Here is a 24,418-nt window from a genome sequence, read left to right on the forward strand (position 1 = left end):
GCTGTGTTTGGACAGTACGACGTGGAATGTGCTGCATGCAAGTGGCTGGGCTTCGGCTCGCTGCGTTGGCCCTTGGTCAGAGATCAGTCCCGGCCCTGCTGGAGTCCCGTCTGTGTGTTTGGGCACACAGAACAATTGTGTAGGAAGTCACCTAGGGAGATGCCAGGAGGAAGTGCCGCGGGCAGTGTGACGGCGGCGGGGCCAAGTGGGTGCCAGGTGACGGGCTGTGTTGGAGGTGCGGGCAGTGTGTGTGTGGTGAGCAGGGGCCACGCTGTGGCACAGAGACAGATACGTGCATCTCATAAGTGGGAAAGGAAAATAAAGTAACCTCCTGGCGACAGATTGTCATGGAACTCAATTTTAAAGAATGTTTCAATCAGAAGGAAAATTAAGAAGCCCATCTGGCACCCACGGTAGTCAGGCACAGCTAGCAGCATGTATGTCATTTGGCCAAATGAGGCCTCAGACATCCCAGGTGAGTTTTGGACTTTGCCATAGAGTTTTTCTAGATTTCATAAAAAGAATAAATGTATGTATGTATTGTAAGTGAGACTACGCTGCCTCTGGGAGACCTGAGAGGAAGAACGTGCCTTTCCAAGTTTTTATTTAGTAACTCAACAATTGAATAAATACTTAATTTAGCTTATTTGCACTGTGTCTGGAATGGAAATTGGGAATGATTTTCAGAAGTGTGTCTCCTCCTTGCCTGCACCATTTGATGTTCACTGAAAGTACCAGGACGCAGGCCAGGAGGTCCACACCAGGACTGCAGGTCTGAAGGCACTGTGGGTGAACACTGCTCAGAGCATTGCAAGCATTACCAAGAGCCCTTCTGTGCTCCAGAGCGATTAGTGCTATTAATAACTATCAGGAAAAAAAAAAAAAGTTTTCTTCTGACACTTTTTATTGAGTTTGGATCAAGATTTTATGGCTTTTCACTTTTTATGAAATGAATGAAAGCTTGATTGTAGCTGAAGTATTCTTGTATTCATGCCATATGCTTTTTGTTAGGTTGTATCCATCACTGTCATAGTGACATACAGCAGGAGCCGTATCTCTCATTTCTCTCTTGTTCTCTCATTTCCACTTTTTCTGATGTGACTTATTTCTGTGCCATCACCTGGCAATCACAGACTGTTCTGCTCATTGCTGTTTTAGTCTGTTGGGTCATCACTGCAGATATAGCCTTGCTTGGGTCTGCAGGGCATTAAATAAACCATTCCTCCCTCCAAAACTGAAAGTCCAGCAAAACAGAGTTAATAAGAAGAGAATTATAATATATATTTACTGTTAAGACCATCTTAAAAATTATTTGATTTGTTTAGCTGGTGGAGCTCCATGTTTTTTTTGTCCCAGAGGAAGTGTGGAACTTCAAGCTGAATACAGTTTCTGTGGCTCTTGCCAGCAAATTCATCTCAGCTGGGTTTATAAGGTGAGCACACTCTTACTCCCAAATGTTGTAACACCTGTAAAATATTTACTTGGTTGGTCCTCTATCTTGTCTTGCAGTCAATCTGCTCTGTTCATATGCAAAATCTGTCAACAGGATTTGCAGGCTTCAACTCATTTAAATTTAAGTTTGTATTGTCCCCTGAAGACAATATATTATGTAACTGAAAAAATTGGCAGCAGCCAGGTGTGAGCATTTAGAGCAGAATGTATTCATTCTTGCAGCTTCTTTTGTTGAAATGCTGCTCAAAACCAAATAAAGTAAGTGCACGTATCCACTCTAATGTACAAATCTCCAGTAGAGGTGCAAAATACATAGAAGGAGTGGTAAATCATTTCACGTGTCTGCCATGCATACTCTGGAGTAAGTTTATTTCATTAAGGCTCAGTTCTGAAGCAACAACTTAAATTAGGATTCTAATTGATTTCAATGAGTTTGTAACACGAGAGAAACATGGATCTATTAGAGCAGGTCCAGAGGGAAGATGATCTGGATATCCTCTCCTGGCTGGAGCTCCTTTCATATGAAGACAAGCTAAGTGATCTGGGCTTGTTCAGCCTAGTAGAGGAGAAGACTGCAGGGAATTATTATTACAGCCTTTCAGCAATGAATGGGGCTTGTAAGAGGGAAGGGGAGAAACTTTTTACAAGGCCCTGTAGCGACTGGACAAGGGATGACAATTTTAACTAAAAAAGGGCAGATTTAAATTAGGTATTAGTGAGCACTTCTTCACAGTGAAGGTGATGAGGCACTGAGCAGGCTGCCTGGAGAAGCTGTGCCCCATCCCTGGAGGTGTTAAAGACCAGGCTGGATGGGGCCCTGGACAGCTTCATCTAGTGGGAGTGACCCTGCTGTGGCAGGAATTGGAACCAAATGGTCTTTGAGGTCCTTTCCAACCCAAGCCATTCTGCAGTTCGGTGATATGTCTAGGTATTTGTTGCATACTAAAGAGTGTAAAGTAATTAATTATTAATTATTCAGTGGTGCAATACAATGCTGCAGTACATAGACTCTAGCGGTAACTAACACTGGACCAGCTTATCACTGTCTTTAAAAACATAAAATATGTTAAGAACCTTCTCTTAGTTTAACCTGGGAGAGGGAACAGCAGCCCTGCCGGTGCAAATCGTGCTGATAGCTCTGCCCATCCAGTTTGGTGATCCTATTACTGTGTGTGTCAGCTCAACAAAGGACTGCCAGATGTAAGTACAGGCCACTTCCATTAATCATGAAATTAGAGGAAAATATTAAGTGTATAATCATCTGCAGCTCAGGGTTCTTGTTCCCATGAACTTGATTTCTCAGCATACATGATCTTTTATTTATTCCTCATTCCTCACCACAGAACCAATACTTTTGTTATTTCTAGATGAGATTGCTGCAGTAAACTCTAGTTTGCATCATTTTTAAAGGAACACTTTGAAGGAAATGACTCAGTGTGACTAGGCTTCTGTTAGCCAGTGGCAGCAAGTAAGAAATACATCATTATATGTTCATAGCAGCTGCACTAGCAAACATTTTTCAATTAATTTCTGTTGTGTATTCCAGGTTCTATATACCTTTTCTTCTGTGATATATTATCATAGTTACTTGACTGTTTTCCTTGCTGTTCATACGTACCTTAGATTTAGATTTCTCTGCTCATTTGAAAGGGCATTATCAGTGAAGGATGCACAATTTTAGAACTGCCTCTAAAAGAGTTTGCAATTTTTGGATTTCAGCAGATAGTTCAAAGGACATATCTTCTTTGAGAAATCAGTTTGAGAAAAGGTTAGAGGAGACATATTTGAATTACAGATCATCTCTCTTCTCACATACGACCCTGGCAGGGTGTGTGTTGAATTATGTTTTCATCTTTCACATATTTCTTTATACACTTGAAATAAATGACATTAGGGCCAAAATCTGCATCGGATGTGGGCAAAAAGTGGATAGCAAAGAAATAAGCAGAAGCTAAATGTTCAGGGACAAAGTAGGATGGCCTAGATATGTCCACTCTGCAGACTGCTTGGCCCTTGGTGTCCTGAGCTCCTGTGCTGCAAGGCAGAATTACAATCCTGAGGAGGGTCCTTTGAGTCCCATGTGTGAAATAACACGTAGGAAACATTGTAGCTCACTGAAACACAGTTTTTATTGCGTGCAACTGGGGGTGTTTTACATATAATGGATATGAAATGAAGGCATAGAGCGCAACTTTGCTGGGTCAGTGCTGAAGATCTGCCCAAGATGAAGGGTTGGTATGTCCTCGTCCATACTGTTTACTGAGAACAGTATGTCCCGTACCCCAAGCTATATCTGAGCATCACTTGAAGAGTGACAGCTGGCCTGGCCCAAAACCCTGGTAGGTATGAAATGCTGCTAGGTAATGTACTAACACTTCAGCAGCGTGGATGATTAACAGTCTTGGGCCTGATTTTGTTCCCTGGTTTGTTTTATATGGCAACATAGAAGCAATTAGAACTTCTCATGTTGTGATGCAGAGCTTTTGTGTGACTCTTGCACATTTGGTTTCAATCTATGGAGGTGCATATTTATTATTGGAATTGAATGCACCCTTAGCAAGTTTGCAGATGACACCAAGCTGAGCACTGTGGTTGATACTCTGGAGGGAAGGGAAGCCATTCAGAGGGACCTGGACAGGTGAGGAAGTGGGCCTGAGAACCTAATGAGGTTCAGCGATGCCAAGTGCAAGGTGCTGCACTTGGACCAGGGCAATCCGAAGGTATTTATATAAACTGTGGGAAGGTTTCCTTGAGAGCAGTCCTGCAGAGAAGGACTTGGGGGTCCTGATGAACAAGACGCTGGACATGAGCCAGCAGTGTGTGCTTGCAGCCCGGAAGACCAACTGTGTTCTGGGCTGCATTAAAAATGAGGTGGCCAGCAGGAAGAGGGAGGTGATTGTCCCCCTCTACTAGGCTCTTGTGAGGCCTCATCTGGAGTACTGCATCCAGGCCTGGAGCCCCCACCACAAAAAAGATGCAGAGCTCTTGGGACAAGTCCAGAGGAGGACCACTAAGATGATCAGAGGGCTGGTGCACCTCTGAAGAAAAGTTGAGGGAACTGGACTTGTTTAGCTTGGAAAAGAGAAGGCCCTGGGAAGATCTCATTGTGGTCTTCCAGTACTTGAAGGGAACATGTAAAAGGGAAGGGGAAAGACAGTGGTAGTGATAGAACAAGGGGGAACAGTTTTAAACAAAGATAGGGGAAGTTTAGAATAGATATTTGGAGGAAGTTTGTCATGCAGTGATGATGCACTGGAACAGGTTGCTGTGCATGCCCCATCCCTGGAGGCATTCAAGGCTCTGGATGTGGCTCTGGGCAGCCTGGTCTAGTAGTGCCTGGCAACCCTGCCAATGGCAGGGGGGTTGAAACTAGATGATCTTTGAGGTCCTTTTCAACCCAGGCTGAAAATATGATTCTGTAATATGATGATTTTGGTACTGAGTTCATTACTTTGATATTTGCATGATTTCCTGTAGTAGATTAAATTATCTAATTTGTGTTTGCATAAGCTCGCTCATCCTGAAACTATGATTGAAATGTTTACAATACAGTGTTTGGTTTTTATTTAAAATACATTTGCGTGTACATATACACACACCCTACTATAAATTAGTGTTGGAGAAGAGAAAACCAAAGGAATGTGCTTGGCACTTAAGGTGATGAATTATCCTGTTGTCCTTAGTGCTTAAATGTGGATGTCCGACAGTCCACCCAAATGGAAATGTATGACTGTAGTTTCCAATGCTTTTGTTATTCATTCCTAAAGGAATCTTTTTCAAATTTCAGACACTCTCATATACTCGCTTCATATGGGATTCCTTAAGTATGAATATTGCTAGCTGATGTTATGACAGCCTTTGTAATACAGTCTACCATAACATGATACAAAGTACTGATTTCTACCACACCAAACATCTCTAACCTATAAGTAATAAGGTACTGTTTCAGAAAACAGTTCCCTTTTTTGTTCATTCTTTCCATGCAAACCAATATTTAAATATCATTATCTTTCCCCTCTTACTAGCTAGCCATCACTGTTTGATCTTACAGATGTATTAATGAATAACTACATTCTAGGGTGTCTCCTCACACTACATTAAGAATGCTACGGGAGAAGCTTGGAGAGTACCTGGGTGGAGTTGCAGTTGCAGACAAATTCCAATTTTTAAAATGCATTGGGAAAAAGCTTGCAGTGGTAAGTTCATTTATTTTTTCCTTTAATGCACTTCTGCTTTATAATGTAAACTATGGATTTAGTCCCTGTCATTTAGAAAATATCGTAGAATCATATGTAGGTTACTTCAAAAGTAATGCCTCCTGTTTATTTTCATGGAAAATACAACATACACAAAGAGAATAATAACGTTATTTGATAGAACAGATTCTCAGCTACACAACACTATTTTTCAATGTAGTCACCACCATTAGCCAACTGTGTAGATGAGTTGATTGAGAGAGTCACTTTTCATTTCATGATATGACAGCTGCGTATGAGCTGTACAAAACATGGCTTGTCTTTCACGTTGCTGAAATGCACCTCCCACCACTTCTCACATGGTCACATTCACTGTTTGGTCTTCATAAACATTCAGCAAGCATCAATGAATGTTAGTGGGTGCCATTGCTTCCTTTTAGAGGAGTTCATTGACACACCTTTGCTTCATCCGTACTTCCATGTCAGACGCCATTCTGACAGACTGCCCCTCTGCTGCCATCTGTTGTATGGCAACAGAATTTAATGGGATGCTGGTGAGAAGGTTCAACCTCTACTGCCATCCCACCAACATCCACCTTTGACACTGTGGGCCAATGTAGTAAAACAGGAGGCACTACTTTTGGAGCAGCCCTTGTAGAACAACTTGGGTTGGAAGGGACTTTAATCATCATCCATTTCCAACCCCACTGCCTTGGGCAGGGATGCCACCCACTAGATAACATTAGGTGCTCTGTCACCATTCGTTTTTAGATGCGTTCAAGAATGAGCTCTTGTCTATTTCCCCAAATACAAACACACAGGTGGACAGGAATGTTATCCTTTAAATCATCAAATGTAATTAGTTGCAATCCAGTGGAAGATGCTAAGACAATAGGTTAAATGTAACTATTCTAGCTGAATAAAAAATATTCCCCCAAGGTCATTATTGCCAGTACATGGTTAGGAGTTTGGCATTTGAAGAATTTGCAACGGAGTTGAGTAAGTCAGAATTCCTTAAAAGGGAGGAACCTGCAACCTGTCCAATAGCCTTTAAAGATCAGTCTCTGAATGAAAGCTTCTCTGAAGGTACATTTAATGTCCTTGAATCAGTCCACTAATACAGCTTGAGGAGGCTTATGCAATCAAAAAACTGTCTCTGAATCATAATTGTTCCTCACTCTGATTTTCTCTGTATTTAGCTATGTTACAAACTATAGCTAGAGTAAATAAACTTGAAAACCAGATTGACTGAAAGTGCATTCGATTAACACACAAAAAACCTATATATTTATGTATGTAGACAGATATATATATGGATACATGTATATAGATATTAAAGACTTTTTTCACCTGCTTGGAAATGGATTTGGAAATTAATTACGGGGCAGAAAGTTGGTCTTGATTTCATTTATAGTCAATGTCACTAAAATTACCCATATAGAAATCCAAAATAAATACCAAGTAATGTGTAAAAAGTAGGTGGAAAGGCTTGAACAGGAGCTTCAGGACTGTGATGCAGCCTAAATCTGAAAATATGCATAAACCTTCAAACATTTCAGATATTTTTAACTGGATGATAGCAACTGAGATGGTATATTTTCTTCCTCACTGTTAGATCTGAGGTAAATGGAGAAATTTTCCAGCTCCCTTGAGAATGACAAGGGATTTAATAACATATTTTGCTTTTAATAGACAAATATATTAGTAGGTACAAGTAAAGGTTTTTAGCAATGAATTAAAGATATAATTTAGCATTGCTTTATATTTGCTTTGTAACAGAAGGTAAAACAATGAACCAAAAAACTAACAATGAACCAAATAACTAGTTTATTTATTGTTAGGGTCATGGTAACCTAATTGAATTACCTCTCCGTGATCAAATGTTTATTGAGTTTGTTTATTTTCTCTGTGTTCCATTTCACAATGTTTACAATGTAAACAGTATTGAGTTGTATTCTGCTTGCATGTGTAGGTCTTTAAATGAAAAATGAACTCCAGCCAAAACTATTTTAATTTGTTCTTCCTTTTATGTAGTTTGTGTCTCATTGTGTGGCCATTTTTGAGAACAGAATTTGGCCCCATGTCTAATTCAGTTTTGTTATTTCATTGCTTAATTGCAAGCTCAGAATTTTTATTTTTTTTCTAATGGTGTTTTCTAATGGTCTTTCCAGTTTATATTGATTATCTTTGATTTATTTATTTTATAACAGCTGTTGAAATCTGAAAACATGCATCACACAAAGAATAGCAAGGCAATAAATACTATAAGACATAGGAGAATTATCAATTTTTTTTTTTCTATAGCCACCAAATATGCTGCATTGTTGTATGAGGTGAATAGAGACATTTATGTTAGACTTGGCATTTCTATTCAGATTCGACTTGAAGCAACTTCTAGTAAAGGCGGACTTTCTACTGCTGTCACTGTTGGGTTGAGTCCTTTCAACCACAGCAGAAACACATACGTGTACTCTTGTGTGTCTGATTTAAATTTTGAAACACAGAATAGTTTTAGTGCCATGTCAGAAAAAAGAGAGTAGCATTCTATGTTTCTTCTCTCCATCAGGCTGTTGCGGAAGAAAAATGTAGTATGTAAAGACAGAAAATAGAATACAAATTAGCAACATTAATTATTAAATGCACAACATTATTGGTAAGAGAAGTATTTTATCAGTTATCTTCTGTTTTTTATCTTCCAGGTGAAAACAAAGCAAGAAGCAGAGCTGAAACTGAAGTCATTTGCTCCCCCTTATGTATGTATTTTATGGCATTTAAGATATCATTTTCAAAAGCTTTGCACATTTCTTCTTTTATGTCTGGTTAATATACTGCATATTTTAGGCACTGTATCCTGAATTATATTTATTACCTCAAGTGGACTATTTTGAAGATGTTTATCCATTATCATCATCAACACAACAAAGACATCACTTTAATGCAGAAACTAATAGGTATGGTCATGGATCAAGACTTCCTAACCTTCCCCAACAGAAAACTGAAAGCAAACAATTTTTAGAAGGCATACAGAGCAGTCATCTGCTAGAAAATCAGAAAGTGTGCAGTCCTGCAGGAGGGTCTGAGAAGGAATCTCTGCCCGTATTGCATATGAGTCATGAGCAAGACCACAACACGATTACAGAAACACAGGCACAGTTCAGAGTGAAAGGTATGTTTAACCAGTGCAGTGAAGAAAAAGAACTATTATAGTTAACATTTACCATGAAATAATATTTCTCTTTTCTATATCAATTATTTTGTAGATCAAATTGGATCCAAGGGATCTCTCTTCACAGCAAGTCTTTTAAATCCTGTAGATCAAGGGACTGGAAAAAGCTGTATAGGACAAAAGAACTCCCAGCATAGCCATCTCAGCCGGGATCCAAAAGAGCCTCCTGCTCCTAAGTGGAATGACAAAGCCAAAGGAACTGCTCTTACTCTTCATGTAAACCACAGTGATGAACAAGACCAAAATAACCAAACACATCAAAATCACATGACAAATCCAAAGGGTACGGTTCACTGTCATCTTGTTGCTAAACCAAGCTTTCTAGAAAATTGGCAGAGTAAAGCTAAATTGAAAAAAATCTGTTGGTACAGCATAAGTTGGAATATTGCTGTCAGAGCAGTACTCTAATTTTTAAAATAATATTATCTTTCAAAGAAGGTAATGATCCTGTAATTCAAAAGCAATTTTAAATGAAAAAAAAAAAATTGTTATCAGGAAACCATGGAAAGCAATTCATTCACTTCATCTTTCATTGTTATCCATGGCTATGTTGCTACTGAAGGGAAACGGCTTTCCACCCTCTCTCCTATGTAATGTGGATTTACTGTTATTTAATATTAGTGAACAGTGGCAGTTCTAAAATTGAGAGGCAAGAGAACTCTTTGAACAGACTACAGTGAAGATAGTAGAAGAGTATGGAGGGATTTAAAGCTCACATAAACTGGGTAGCAGTTCTGCTCCCAGATAGAAGATGTCTGAGGGACATCTGTTGACTGTTTTCTATAAAATGGGGTGCTTTAGGATATTGAGGGAAATTAAGTCTCTAAACTGTTATCTGATGTTCTTAATGGTCCTAAATTTCTAGTAATTACAAATGAAGAAGTGACCAAAGCATTCAAATTGGATTTGAGTGACCACTATTAAATTAGCATCAAAATGATAAAATAAATTATTAGGAAATAATTTTGAAAGACAAATCTTAATATTTGTGTATAATTTTACAGTTAATATAAAAAGGCGAACCTTCTTTTGTTGCAAATTTTTAACAAGGAATTATTAAAGGAGATTATATTCAATTTTGTCATAGTTATGGGCACTTTACTGATCTCATTTAAAATTATTCTTGATAAATAGTATTTTGAGTAAGAAAACAAAAAAATTGATGTTGTGTTCTTTGAGACATGTCTGAAGAGTGTGTCAGAAAAGGCTTTTCAGTTTCCACTCATAATCCATAAAAAATAGTGTTGTCCCTCCATTATCATGTCAACTGAAGTTTGAAGCCTGTCAATACAGAAATACATATATATGTGTATTTACATATATACATGAAAGTTTTCCATAACTTTGTTTTGAATGATGAAGGATGTGGGATTTTGTTGCATAAAGTGTAGGCAAAGTCTGTCAGCAGTTTTCTTCTGAAAGATTTACTGTATGCAACTTAAAGCTGATAACATTCAAATGCAGAATGTTTTGCTGGCTTTCTTTACCAGTTTGTCAGAGAATTTCAGTCTCTGAAAGGCAGAAAGTAGTAGGAAATGTAATTTAAATTATTTCTTTATCTGCTGTAATGTTTCTCTACTAGTTACCAGAATGAGATAGATACAAATTGTTAAAACAAGTGTTTTTTCATTTATTTATTTCCTAAATCACAAAAACATGATTTACCCCAGAGATAATCTTATGTATTGAACTGACTTATGGTCAAAAGTGCTTGAAGTTTATGATTGTAATCTACATGTTTTGATTATCCTGTCACAGAACTAAACAGCAGGCTAATTACAAACGTGGAAAATAATGATCACCAAAAAGATGGCAAACTAAGAGGAGACAGAACACAGCATTCTGGAATTCTTAGAACACTGGAAGACCAAACCACAGAATACATACACAAAAACCAAAGGTTAGTAAATAATGATTCTGACAAAACAGTGAATACCATCAATTCATGACTAGAAGCTTATTTTACCAGCTTCAAATAAGTGAAAGAAAATGGAAAATAAACCCCACATCATTCCATTAATTATCACATAATTCTTCAATTTTATCTTTAGGTTGCTGCCATACAGAACTAGCAAGTCTGTAACAGTTCTTGGTGAAAACCTGGATGGTGAGGTTTGTTTTTCAAATTAGAATGTTCTTTGTAATGTGGAGCAGTAAGCATAATCCTCCACCTAGAAAAAGGGTGATTTTATAAGACAAGTAACTCATTAGAAATATGAAATGTTTGATGTACATTTTACAGTAACTGAGTAAAGTTAATTCATTCCGTGCTACTTTGGAGATTTGCTAAGGAAAAATCAACTATATTTCTAAATAATGAAATCATGGGAAGTGATACCTTTGGTTATAATCTATTTATATAGTAACCACCTCAATCTTATTAATATCAGCCAATTTATTTATTATTATTTACAATTTCTTGATAGTGACATTCTATTGACTTTATCAATGGCATTTTCTATAATTTAGTTATTTCCAATGGGATAAATGTTAGTTTTATCTCAAGCAAAACATTTCATTAAAAATACAAAATTATTTAAAGCATACGCATGGAATTGTCATAGCATCAGAATAAGGACATATTTAGGAAGACACAGTCTGCAGTCATACAGCGTAATATCTTCACTATTACTTTGTCACCTGTGAGCTATTATAAGTTCTAGTTTAGAAATGGGCAGTCCAGCTTTTGTTACCCAATGAGCATAGTTTTAAAGCCAGTTATTTCTGGTATCATATGGGTATGTCAGCATCTGGTGAAGTGGACGTGGACAAGAATATTTAGCAATAGTGTACAACTTGGACCTTGTGTTTTCCTCTGCAGTTTCAGTGTTGACTGTTCTGATTCTGTTGGCAGATGTCCATCTGTTTGGAATTTAGTAATCATTCCTACAGGTAACACAGAATAAAAAAGAGATTGTATTCAGGATCCATTAATCCCTCACAATCACTCAGACCACTCTCAGAATGTATGTTTAATGTAACTGTTCTGGATTGTAAATCATGTACTTGTCTTTTGGCTCACTAGGCAAATGACAACAAGCAAAATGATCCTACTTGTCCAAAAGAATATGCTTCTCCTCCTAGTCTACCTCTTCTGGCAATTTCTGTAAGCCCAGCTCAAGTTCCAACAGTTCAGGCAGAAGGTATGTGCTTCCAAGAAATTTCTGGGGAGTTAACATGCAATCAAGATTGGTTAATGAAGATGGAAATACTTACCTTTTGAAAGAATTTGTGCATATATTTACTCATCAGATTGTTACAAATTTTGTGTTTGGAAAATGGGGGAGATAAGGAGGGAGACTGGGTAAAATACTGTTGGTTTACATTAGAATGTAGCAAAGAAGGTCACTTGCTGATGATCCTCAGTTGGATTATAGGAGAAATATATCAAAAATGTTCATGATTGACCTATAGTTGCACACTAGTTAAAGTCTGAGATATTATCTTACCTATTTGCCATCTATCGTTTAAGGCAAGATTTTGCTACAGATTTTATCAGAAATATTTTAAGCAGGAAGTAATCCTCAAGAGGTTTTTTTATCCTTATCTGTCAGGAGTTTTCAATGCATATACATCTAAATAGTTTTTGAAAGTAATTATTCCAATATGTTCCACAGGCATTTAACAGAATTTGTACTGTTTGCATGTATATAAATGCCTGAATGCATGCTGGACTTCTCATTTTATTCTAATGTGACAGCCATTTCCAAAATTTAGATGGTTTATTAAAATAAAAGATTTTCTACTGCCTATTCTAGCAAAGTTTTTGGCATGATATATGATGGGTGGATTATAAAAACCTTGATTGATCTTTCCTCCTTGCAGTATCCGGATGATTGCTAAATATAATTGTAATATCTTTAGAAAACAAGATGGTAGAACAATTGGAACAAATGAAGAAAGACAGAAGGCTCATGGAAAAAAACAGAGAAGAGCTGGTCAAAAAAGTGAAAACACTACTGGAACAAAATAAACTGAAGAGATATCATGGTACACTTTTAATTTATTTTGGAATTTGGAATAATAGAGAAATGCTGAAACCTATGTGGAAATGTTAGTCAAATTCTTTGTCAGTGAGTTTAATTACAGAAAGCACAGCTGGCTAAGCAAGAGCTCTGATAATGAGAAGGCTCATTAGAAGAAATAGTATGGTAGAAAGGCTGAAATGTCTTCTCAAGCACTTCTGTGGCAGTCCTATAAATCTGAAAATACTGTGGCTTTTATAAACCAAGTTGTGTCCTGGGTACATACAGCTCCCAAGAGCTACTGCTGGCTGTTGTATGTCAGATCTCAAAACTGCACTCTAAAACTCCCTTTAGCTGATGCTTGCCAAGGTTTTGGCATGTTGATAGCCCTTCTGTTCTAAGTGCAAGATTAATGCTTTCTTTTCTTTTTTTTTTTCCCCTGCTACCTAATGTATTCAGCATATGGCATGCTGAATTAATAAGCCTATCATGGCAAGTCTGACAAATCTTGTTTTTTTTTAACATAGGTAATTATTTCATTGAAATCTCACCTAAATTTTCTTAATAAAATTATTTTGAAGTTTATACTTAAGCTGCTTTCCTGAAGTCACATTCCAGTTATGCAGAGATTCGGTTTAATTACTGTGATGTTTCAGGAGTACTCTTTATACTTAAATGCAGCTGAATCACTAGGAATCTCAACTGTTATCTAACTGATATGTAGCTTTGTCAAAGGGAAAAGACGTCCCATTTTTTCCAGTTGTCCTTTGAGGGCATGGCCATGCTGCATTCTACAGCATGGTGAAGCTGTAGTTTGAAAAAGAAAACTTGGTCACTTGAAGGAGAGAATCTGCAGTAGCATGAGTCTGCAAGGCAAGTTTAGTTTACGCTGCTGAGATTGTCCTAAATGGTTCCTGCATTCCCTTAAAAAACACTACCCAGTTAGGTAAATTTAAGATTATTTCACAAGGATTTCAACAGCTTCTCAGGTTCTTTAAGAAGCATTAGTACCTCCAAATTATTTTTATCAGGCCTATGCAGTTTCAGAAGAGAGTGCATTTGTATTTTTTCACAAGGTTCAAAGGGAAGACTATGTTCTTTAGGAACAGCAATGCAGTTTGTATTTAATTTCATCCTAAGACTGCCATGCTGACAGTCATTTTTGGTTACATACTATATAGTGTTTGAACAGTGGAACTTTTTTTCTGGTAAGTTTCTAATGAAGCAGTTATCCTGCTTTCCTAAAATATGCCTTAAAATAAATTTCACACACTGCACAATAGCAGATGTATGTAGCCATCAGATTGCAACACTGCTATAAGCCAGCTTCGGCTAACATGTAACACAGCTCAAGAAATCATAGTTAAATTTTAAGGTAAATAACTGTTTCCCATAACCCTGGGACTTCTGTTCAAAATCTCTGGCCCTGCAGAGCTCAAATTCTGCATAAAGCCTTTAATGCTGCTACAGTGATGCTGTGGACTTCAGACTGTGGCAGGTATCCCAATCTTAACAGGTATGGAGGGCTTGCGCAGCTGAAATCTGCAGAATTGCCACGCTGAACAGAATTTTGGGTTTTTGACCTTTTGATATACCTTAGGAGACAGAGAGAGCTTCATGTTGCAAGTCACTGTGTGAAAATTCTAATGCACTTTTTGGGAATGTAATTTTAACAAAGATTTTCACAAATTGCTTTCTTTTTAAAATAAACTTACTGCTAATTTTTAATATCTGCATTGGCCAACTGAGTCCTGTGAGTTCAGTTTGTCATTACAGTCTTCAGTAGACCTTAAAATAAGACTAACAAAACCAAACATTATTATATATTCCTATGTAGATCGTGAAGAATGGAAGAAGAAATACTTTGAGGCTAAGAAAGCTACGGTTTCACTGGAGGATGTTTTAAGCAAACTGAGACAAGATTTAGAGCTTTGCCACCAGAAATTACTCTTGCAATTAGAAGCCAGATATTGCCGAAAACAACCAAACAACGCAACAAACGTGAAGGTACGTAATTAAGTTATTTAATCTTTTGACACAACCTCTTTCTTGTATAAAATATAAATGAAAGCAACAAATTCATCACCAACCAGTGACTTCTAAACTAGCTATAACAGTCAAATATTCCTCAGTAACCTGAGGTGTGGCCACTATGAAGTTACTCCATCCTGTTCTTGTTGAAAAGGCTGAAGGCTTGAATCTGAGCTTTTGAGTCTTTCTGCTTTGTGTTTGTACAGCACTGTCTCATTACAGAATATCCTTTTGTTCAGTGCGATCTTTGAGTTGTTCAGTTCTGCATTGCTCTTATAATCCAGAATTTCATGGGAAGAGGTAATGAATTGTAATTATGCTTGAAGAAGAGACATCTCTGAAGTTTTTGAAATGGTTACACTTAGACTGTTGAGCAGCTGTGAGTTTTGTGTTGTGCTGCTGATGTCGAAATAGGGGAAATTCATAGAGGAATTACAAAAAAAAACCAAAACCCAAAACGGTAAACGTGCTTCCCAATAGTCACAGCTGCTAATTTCATAAATGCATCATAGAAGCAAGTATATTTGCAAATCTGAGTCTGGACTAGGAAAATATATGAACTGTAGGAAGTACATGGAGTATCTTATGCTTGTCTGAAAAGTGGGAGATAATCTATGATTGTACAATGTATATAAATGCACATTAACATAAATATCTAAAACATAAAAATATGAAGTTTTTATACTACATTTTTATTACAAGCTATGTCTAAGTATGCTGACTTCTTTTTGGAGAGTCGGAGTTCTTAGGCTCTTCGGCTGTGCACAAGGAGCCTTTGTAAATAAGATATGCACAACTTAAACTGCAAAACAGTATGCTGTTACTGAGGAGTTCTGATCTGAGAAGTGAGAGGGAGAAGGGAGGAAGGCCGCTGGCTGCTGAGGAGAGCCACCCTCTGTTGGCAAGCAGACTGCTTCCAGACCTGGACAAGCAAGCGTGCATTGAAGCACGGAAGGATGGAAGAGAGTAGAACTGGAAAGAGTCCAGAGGATTGTTTCTGAGGGGTGAAGTAGCACTCAGGGAATGAAGAGATGCCTTAACACTGAACTACATTAAAGTTTTTGGGTGTGTTTTTTTTTTCTTTTTTTTTTTTTTTCATGTAGAATAACAGAATCATCCAGATTACTACAGTGCAGCATGAACTTGATCAACTGAAAAGGAAGCTGGATGATACAAAAATGAAACTCATAATAGAAATTAAGGTACTCTGCCTTTGTTTTACCTTTTAATTAAAGCAGTCAAAATGTTACTACCTATTAAAATCTTCTCAAACATTAGAAGATCTAAATATTTGTTAAACAGTTTGTATTTTCAAGTTCTTATTGTATTCTTATTCTTATGGTATTAGTTATCATAACTTAGCACTTGAGCCAAATTACTTCAGAGCATGAAGTTTGGCATTAAAGCTCTTACTTACACTTTCAAGGTACTATGTTGCAATCTCTTTCAGAAGAAGTAATTGAAGAAACATACTAGGTGAGGTATACAGAAAAAAAAAGGCAGAATGATTTTCCAGGAAAATGCAAGTTGTTGTCAACTGCTTTATTCCATATCAGTGCTGCCTATGGCTCCCTTAGAAAGGAAGATGATGGTAGAGCCCTTCATAGTGGATAGCAGTCCAGCGTTGAACGCTTGAAATCTCAGTGCTCTGCATCACAGAGATTGCCTGTGGCACTGAGTAATCTAGGGTGGATATGCTTCCTTCATTGTATTACAAGGAGTAGAAAAAGCAATGAATTCCATGGTTAAAGAAAGACACCACAGCCAAGTGCTAAAACAAAGCAGTCTATCTAATTAGAGGTGTAAGATTTTTTAAAGATAAAAGATGTATCCTGTATTCAGCCGTCCCGCATGAAAGTCACTCAGTCTTAGCTATACAAACACATCAATTCCAAAAACTACTTTAAATTACAATTCCTTAAATGTCTGGTTCTTCTGCAGATGAGAAAGCAGGCAATAGCAGATTTACGAGCTCTGAGAGCAGAACTGACACAGAAGAAGATTCATTCAGCTTTAATTCTCCAGTCTGGGAAATCTGGAATTTAAGAGCATGACTCAACAGTAATGTATATGGAAGCTCAGAACATCTGTGTTGCTTTTTGTACGCTCTTAAATTTCTCTTGTAAAAAGGCATCAGCAATGCAAGTGATGTGGAATTTGTACACTAGCCTACTAAAGTACTGCAACTCACTTCTTTTTCAATCTCATTACTGAAAGGTTTATCAGCTACATGAATCTACATTTTTAACCTAGTCATGTGTCTAAAACAAAACTATTTTTAAAATGTAAATTGGTGAATCATGTGACGTCACATCAGTATGCTGATGATCCTTCATACCTACCAAGTAAATAAACCTAAAATCTAAAGTCTTCTGTTCAGATTTTGGGGCACACATTTAATTTTTTGATACATGATTAACATACATCTTACACAGAAGTAGAGCAGAAGTAATCTTTGCTTAGCTATTTACTGAAGTGTATTTTAGTCATTATGTGTATAATTGTCTATAAAATATCAATGTATTTTTGCTACATTATTAAGTATGAACAAAATCTTTTGGTTCTTTCATATCTAGGTGGTTTTATTTCCTCTCTCAAAGGAAAGCTGCATAAACATTAGCCTTATTCTGTAATTAGTGGAAGATGCAAGCTTTGTCTTCAAAAAGTTATAATTATGATCTTGGTGCTACTTAAAGTACTGTACAGTCTGCTTTCCTTTGAGTTCTTTTTCAATAAAGGATTTAATGAAGATTTTAGTGCTAAAGTATTAATATTAAAATGGCGAAGCCAGCTCCGTGTATCTAATTCAAATTTAATTAGTAGAGTCACTCAAGCAGAGCATGGTTGTACTTTGGTTAGGAGACACTTCTGAGAAGCAGAGAAGCTGTGTGGCTGTAAGCTGTGAAACAAGTCATGCATAAACAGACAACAGCATTTATCAACCTTAGAAGGCAGTGTTTTATTTAATAAAAAAATCCTGTGGACAGCAGACAATCTCTCCATGACTGCTGTTACTTGAAAAGTTACACAATTATTTTATTATTATTATATGAAAAACATTAACTAACTAGAATGAAAATACAATCCCCTTCTATCTCAGGGGAAACACCACATAAAAACAAAGTAAAGACAACAGTGGATCTTGTAGTGTGTGGAAAAATATGAAAGATGTATGCAGTTCATTAAATAAGCTGACTTCTAGTTTTGAGGAAGTAGAAAAGTTTGAAATGGTAGAAAACACCGTCCTTTCAATAATAATGCTATCTCTTCAAGATAAAGTCCAAGATTTTTGGCTTTTGAAACTAAAGAGTTTACATGATACACGGATATGGTGAAACTTGTGTTTACTGAACGCTCTTTTCTAAGAAGAAGAATGATAAAAACTTTAAGGGCAATTATTTCATGTTACATAATTCCTTTGATGTATGAAAGATTTTCTCTCTAAGCACAAGTTTCACCAAGCTGCACCTAAGCAGCAATCTGCCTATCAGTAATCTGTGTTGAGCCATACTCAGGAATGACTTTGCTGAAATACAGGTTGGGCTGGGAAGTCAGAAAGCTGAGTCTGCAACTATGTGACCATAGGCTGATTACCTGCTGCACCAGGCAGCCTTTTACAGGACCATTGTTATATGGGCCCTGTAAATTCACTTGGTCTTGTTACCAGATACACGCTAGGTTTGAGCTTTAGGTAGCTTACTATTGTTTTGAAAAATGAAAAAGATGAGAAGTCTTTTAAAGTGCACAGGTAAAGCAACCTTGGAACCTTACAAAGAATGAAAATACAGTTTTACATACAAAGTAGCAAGATGAATTTCAGTAGTTCTCAAAGTTTTGATTGCAATCATGGTGTATTTATAAAAAGTCAAAATCTGTCATGCTATATGCATCATCAGAAATGACCAATTTTCATAATCCTAAATCAAGTAGTTCACGATTTCATGTACTTACTTATGGTGTCAGGGCTTGCCACATTGCTTCAGTTTGTTTTTCTGCTACAGCTTCCCTGGAATAGTCAAGACTGTTTCCATTCCACATGCCAATGCCCCTTAGGCCTCGATTCTTCACATATGCTGCTTTTAGAGAGATGCTGTGAGGGTCATCATACCATACTTGGTGGAAGTGACCAAGAGAATCCTAAAAAAACATGCAAACAGATAATGTCAGTATACACTTACCTATATAAATATGATATATTAAAGTTAATTGAATTTTATTATACTTTCTATTCAATATAGTGAAAAGTACAATTATAAGGTTGGATATACAAGCTATGTGTATTTATATTACAATGCTTTCCTGATTTATGGTTGTTTCTCACACAGGACAATTTTAAAAAATTAAGTCAAATACTTGGCTATAATTTTACATAGAGAATTTAAGTTATAAAAGAGTGAGGCATTTTAACTGAAGTTAGAGGAAAAGACCTAACTAATCTCTAATGTTTCTTGTTAACTATAGCTATGATCTCAGACATGCTATCTAAACTAGCAGGTAAATTTAGTTAGAAACTATGTCCCTTTTTTCCAGCAATAAATGGTTTTAGAGGTAGTTGTAAAACTCAAAGGAAAGTTATGTGGTCTTTACCTGGTCACTGCTTAACACCTTCTGATCTTATATAACTTACACTGAAAATTCTGCCCAAAGAAACCAACAGTGGTGTTCATGTTCAGTACAATCATTGGTGGACCCTTTTAGTGGTTCTATGTAGAAATCAAATGCAGAAACGAACACCCAAGCCACTAGTTTAGAAAAACTTAAGAGCATCCTAGAATCTCTTTTGGTTTAAATTGGTCCTCAACATCAGAAATCTGTAACAGTGAAGAATCAAGCTAAAGGATTTCTTTGAACAAAATACCCTTTTTGACATGATACTTTTCCTCTCAAGAATAGCTGTGGAGCAGTGAAAACCTTCATTACTCCTGTAATCTCAGTCACCACATCCTCTTTTCAGACTAGAAACAGAGGAGATGGAAATCCAGTCATCTACTACATGGGGGGAAAAAAGAGAGACTAGAAAACACAAATGTCTAACCCTGAAAATTTTACAGTCAAAGAACTATGGCTCACAAACAAGTAGTTCACAACGTGTGGTGTTTTATGAAGAGACACATACCTTGTATTCATAAAATGGAGAGTTTTGTACCTCATCCCATAGTGCTCCTGAAATAGAACTGTTCACCTGCTTCATTATCGCTCCATACGGCACCTGATGCCCTGCAGCATCACTGCAAGGGGCACCACGGAATGGTACTTTGGAAAGGGAACAAACATGATCCTGAAGGAAAAGAAAAAAGCAGAAGGCTGGAGTTTCACATTACAGTGTTATTGAACTCCAAAATAGCAGTGCAGACAAGAACAAAGTCACAAAAGGCTCTGAGAGTACAAAACTCCTAGATCTTCAAGTATCTGTGCTAGTCATGTTGTTTCTAGGCAGAAGTAAATTAAAACATTTAAACCATAGTGTTACGGGATTGGTTGGTTCTCATTCAACTTACACAACTGTCTTATCTATTTCCCTTCCAATTCTAATTCACTCTTACATTTTTTTCTTAAGTACAGTGTAGTTTGAGATTCCATGATTTATCCATATGCTGCTCTACTGCAACAGCTATAGGTTTACTGCTGTTTGTTGCAGCTAATTAAGCAGGAAGCTTAATCACTGTGTTGAAAAGGCAGATACAAGCATTGCAGAGACTACTTTGGACATCATCTCATCTCATACAGATAGCATCTATAGCTCTTTAGTCAGTCAAACATGTTGCTTGGGTATTACAGGGTTCAGGTTACCAATAAGGATGATAACTGCTAAGCAAACAGGGCAAGGAAAGGTCTCAAGTCACAGCATTATGCTATAAGCCATCAGACCACAGTATTTCCTAATCCAAAAACAGGATTACTAGTATCTAGCTGGTTTCTTCCTTAGAAGAAAAAAAGAAAAAGTATTATTCATTTGCAGTTATACAGTTAATCTTACCTCGGATAGGTTTAGGCACACATAATCATAGCCATACCAGGGGACACCCATCACAAGCTTCTTAGGATCAATGCCCATATTAATGTACTCTTCATACCCTAGTTTTGATGGAAGTAAAAATTAAAATGCATTAATGCATTTTCCGAACTGACTTATAGCCATAGTTAGCACAGGACTTGCATGATCCCTGGACAGAAACTAAGGTGTAAGCTCCTACCAGCACAGTCCCAAATTGGCTCTGTTCAAACTCTTCCAGTTGCCAGTAGCAGTCTTCTCAGCAGAGCTGATAAGCATTAACATATTCACAGTAATTCACACTATCCTCTCTAGGTATTTCTTAGCAAAAAACAACAACAACAAAAACCAGACAGCCCTGGATTGATCAGATTGATGATTCTCATTTGTTTCTCAGCTCACCTGTGCTGACAGTTCATTATGGGACTGTGTGGGGAGCCAGATCAGAGAACTGATTCCAATTTAAAATCACTGCTTCTCTTTTATCCTCATTTTTAAACAATTCTATCTGTTCTGTAATCCAGCTCACTGTGTATGTGCATGAACAGTTGCACCAGCAGAAAATAAATCCACTCTGTTGCCAAAGGAATCATTTCTTAAACTTCATCTTCAAAGGAATCTGCACTGCAAGGATGAGACAAGGTTCTTGCAGGTTCTTTGCAAGCCCAGGCAGACACCATTGATTTGGCTGCCTTTTGTCATGCTAGAAGTGTTCTTCCGCAGCCACAAATGCAAGATGATGGTTTTACAAGTGAGAACACAACTGCTAAAGGTCTATCCTCAGTGTTAGAGGGATCTGAGATGGTATTTTCCCAGCAGGACAACATGTATTTAAGGCTACTAGAAAACCTCAGTACAATCAAAAAATATTTCTAAGAAAAGGCAATCTTTTCTAACCATTCACATTGTGAATATACAAATATTTAAATTTCTGGGCAGGTCCTGTCCTCACCAACTAAAGTCTGAAGGTAAGGAGCATTGGCTTTTGCAATACAGTCGGTCCAGATCTGGCTCTGCTCATCATAAGACATCACAAATAAGAAATCACAGGCAGCTGCAATCCCAGTGTAGTTGTAGCACCTCTTATCGATGCACGCAGGAGACCAGGCCACGTCAAATGTTACCTCAAGGAAGAGCACATGTTAGTATCATGCATGGCACTTTGGCAGTCGTTTTCTGATTACAAAGAGCTGTAACTTTTAAAGACAGTATTTCCCAAATGTTGCACAGCGTTTAGCACACAGTGATACCAATAAAGTGTAGGAGAAGCTGCTCAGCTGACAAAGCAAACTTTAGATAATAATCAGAGACTGCCATTATTTGTGAATTCAAGACATGCTGTTTTCCTGTTTTTCCACAATTTACCACTTAATTTTCAAGAACCAAAGAAATTAAAATATAATGTCAAAATCATAAAAAAATTAGAAACCAGTTTACTGTTTTTTCACTAGAAGGCCCTACTTTAAAAGGATTCATTAGGCCGTACTAACTGGCATCTCAGTCAGTGACAATAGCATTGTACCTACAAATCTCAGATAAACCCTTCTTCCATTTAAATTCAGATAGGTCAAAGAGGTGATTCTTACGACAGAATATCATATCTAACATCCATAATTAACCACTGATGATAATATCACACATTAGCTCTGCATGTCTTTTCATATTCACATGCAGTGCTGTTAAAACTCCTTGTATTTCATTAAGCTAAGCTTAATGTTTGCATAAGGTACATTTTCATTACCTGTGATCCTGGAATTTCTTTGTGAAAAGCATCTGTAGTTTCTTTAACAAGCTCTGTTAATGCATAATACTCAGGAGAGGTTTCATTAACTTCTTGCTCTATATCTATATTAATTCCATCCATATATTGTTTTTTGGCAAGGTCCACCTGCTGGGATATCCACACTGCTCTTTTAGCCGGGTCAACGATTTCCTTAAGAGGTACATCACCTAGGCAGGAGGGCTCCAAGAGTCAACATGTATTTGTATCACAGTATGGAGAAAAGATTTGTCTTTACTAAGCTAACTGTCACAGCCAGAAAATAAAAATCCCCACAAGTATACTGTGTAAAAATCCCCACAAGTATACTGACATCTATTTCATCCTTGTGCCATCCCTGGATAATAGAAAGGGCTTAATTTATTTTTTTTAAGTATAATTTTGAGAACCCACACCAGGAGAGATTACCTAATTTCTTTAAGACAGATGTGTTTAAAACAAAGTTCCTTTTGGATTTTTTTTCCACAACTTCAATCATCTCCTTCCTTCTGCCTACTACTCTCAGCCACTGTAAATTTCCTTTCTTGAAGTCAATTGATTTCCTGTATTTCCAGAGAGCCAGAAGAACTGCCTTTTTTTGCTTTGATGCACATGCATTTACATTTAACTCCTTTTCTACACTGTCATCTTTGATCCTGTTTTTGCCTTGACAGATCCTAGTCTTGATTACGGCACACATGTGCAGACTGACACGATGAACTTTGCCTTCCTAATGAGCTTTTGCACATGCACTTCCTGAGTATTCATGTTTTCAAACTCACACTTGTAACACACAACGATTGATTGAAAAATGCTAAAAATGCTAAATATAACTTGCAACCACTGTCTTTCCCCTGTCTTCTGGGTATTGCACATGATATATAGAAGACAGACCCAAATATTTCTCTTCTACAGGCTTTTCCTCCTCTCTTCTTTCCTGCTCTCCTACTGCTGTGATGCTCTCTGTTAGAGATGATGTCACTGGAATGGTTTTGTTATTACTGTGGCACAAAATGAGGTTGATTTTAATACCTTGCATTCTAGCACATGCAAAATGTCAAAGTAAGAGAACCCTGAGTGCACTACCCTCTTAGTAATTAAACTCCTCACTGATTTTTAATACCTTGCATAGCAGCAAACGTGAAATGTCACAGTATTACAGTGCTATGTACGTTATGCTCCTGACAACTTACAAATACCCACAGTTCGATGAAGCAGCCCACCTTTCAGTACTACCCTGGCACCTTTGGAATGAGCAAAGCACAGGAGCTCTGGATCGTATTTCCCAAAAGCCGCCACGGTTGTAATTTTTGACCAGTCATAGGATTTCCAGGCTTCTTTCCCCACATCGAACACAAAGACCTAGAGGTGGTAAGAGGCCATCTCATCAATTCTAAACCCTTCTCCGTTGCAAAGCACGACTTTCTGCTGGACCAGCGCAGGGAGCCAAGAGTTGAGGTGCCCAGGGCTGCCCACGGCCACCACCAGAGCCCCAAACACCAGGCTCGCCCCGGACAGCCAAGGTCACCCCGCATTGCCACCACTCCCCCCCCGCCAGCCGGCCCGCAGGATCAGCTCCAGCAGCACCGGGACGCGCACCTCGAAGCCGCCGGTGCCCGCGATGGGCTGGCAGAGCCGCGGGTCCTGGCAGGGACACGCAGCTGCGCAGCCCAGCAACTGCAGGAGGCCCAGCAGCAACAGCAGCCCCGCACCCCCCCGGCACGCCATGTCACATCCCGCTGCTCGCTCCGCTTCCGCGGGCTTGCAGCTCCTCCCCGCAGGGCCGGGCCGGGTCCG

The 24,418-nt window shown here is 37.8% G+C and overlaps 2 protein-coding genes across 3 annotated transcripts; one reads left to right on the forward strand and one right to left on the reverse strand.

The window, feature by feature from the left end:
* The first annotated feature begins 41 nt into the window (after positions 1-41).
* Positions 42-16,916, forward strand: SPATA1 (spermatogenesis associated 1). Its single transcript, XM_048945151.1, has 13 exons — positions 42-475; positions 1,326-1,432; positions 5,531-5,648; positions 8,348-8,401; positions 8,490-8,814; positions 8,909-9,157; positions 10,633-10,774; positions 10,926-10,986; positions 11,900-12,017; positions 12,739-12,864; positions 14,677-14,846; positions 15,974-16,072; positions 16,812-16,916. The coding sequence occupies exons 1-13, from the start codon at positions 368-370 to the stop codon at positions 16,914-16,916; spliced, it is 1,782 nt and encodes a 593-aa protein (XP_048801108.1). The 5' UTR covers positions 42-367.
* CTBS (chitobiase) lies at positions 11,055-24,396 on the reverse strand. 2 transcript variants are annotated; one of them, XM_048945147.1, is made up of 8 exons: positions 24,221-24,396; positions 23,845-23,983; positions 22,604-22,812; positions 21,815-21,986; positions 20,848-20,945; positions 19,987-20,148; positions 18,822-19,007; positions 11,055-11,760 (listed from the first exon to the last, which is right to left on the reverse strand). In XM_048945147.1, the coding sequence occupies exons 1-7, from the start codon at positions 24,347-24,349 to the stop codon at positions 18,822-18,824; spliced, it is 1,095 nt and encodes a 364-aa protein (XP_048801104.1). In that variant the 5' UTR covers positions 24,350-24,396; the 3' UTR covers positions 11,055-11,760. The 2 variants fall into 2 exon arrangements, with proteins under 2 accessions (XP_048801104.1, XP_048801105.1); XM_048945148.1 differs by lacking the exon at positions 11,055-11,760 and adding an exon at positions 16,066-16,905.
* Between the last annotated feature and the right edge of the window lie 22 nt (positions 24,397-24,418).

This window comes from Lagopus muta, chromosome 5 (genome assembly GCF_023343835.1).
Source record: "Lagopus muta isolate bLagMut1 chromosome 5, bLagMut1 primary, whole genome shotgun sequence".
NCBI classification, from domain to species: Eukaryota; Metazoa; Chordata; class Aves; order Galliformes; family Phasianidae; genus Lagopus; species Lagopus muta.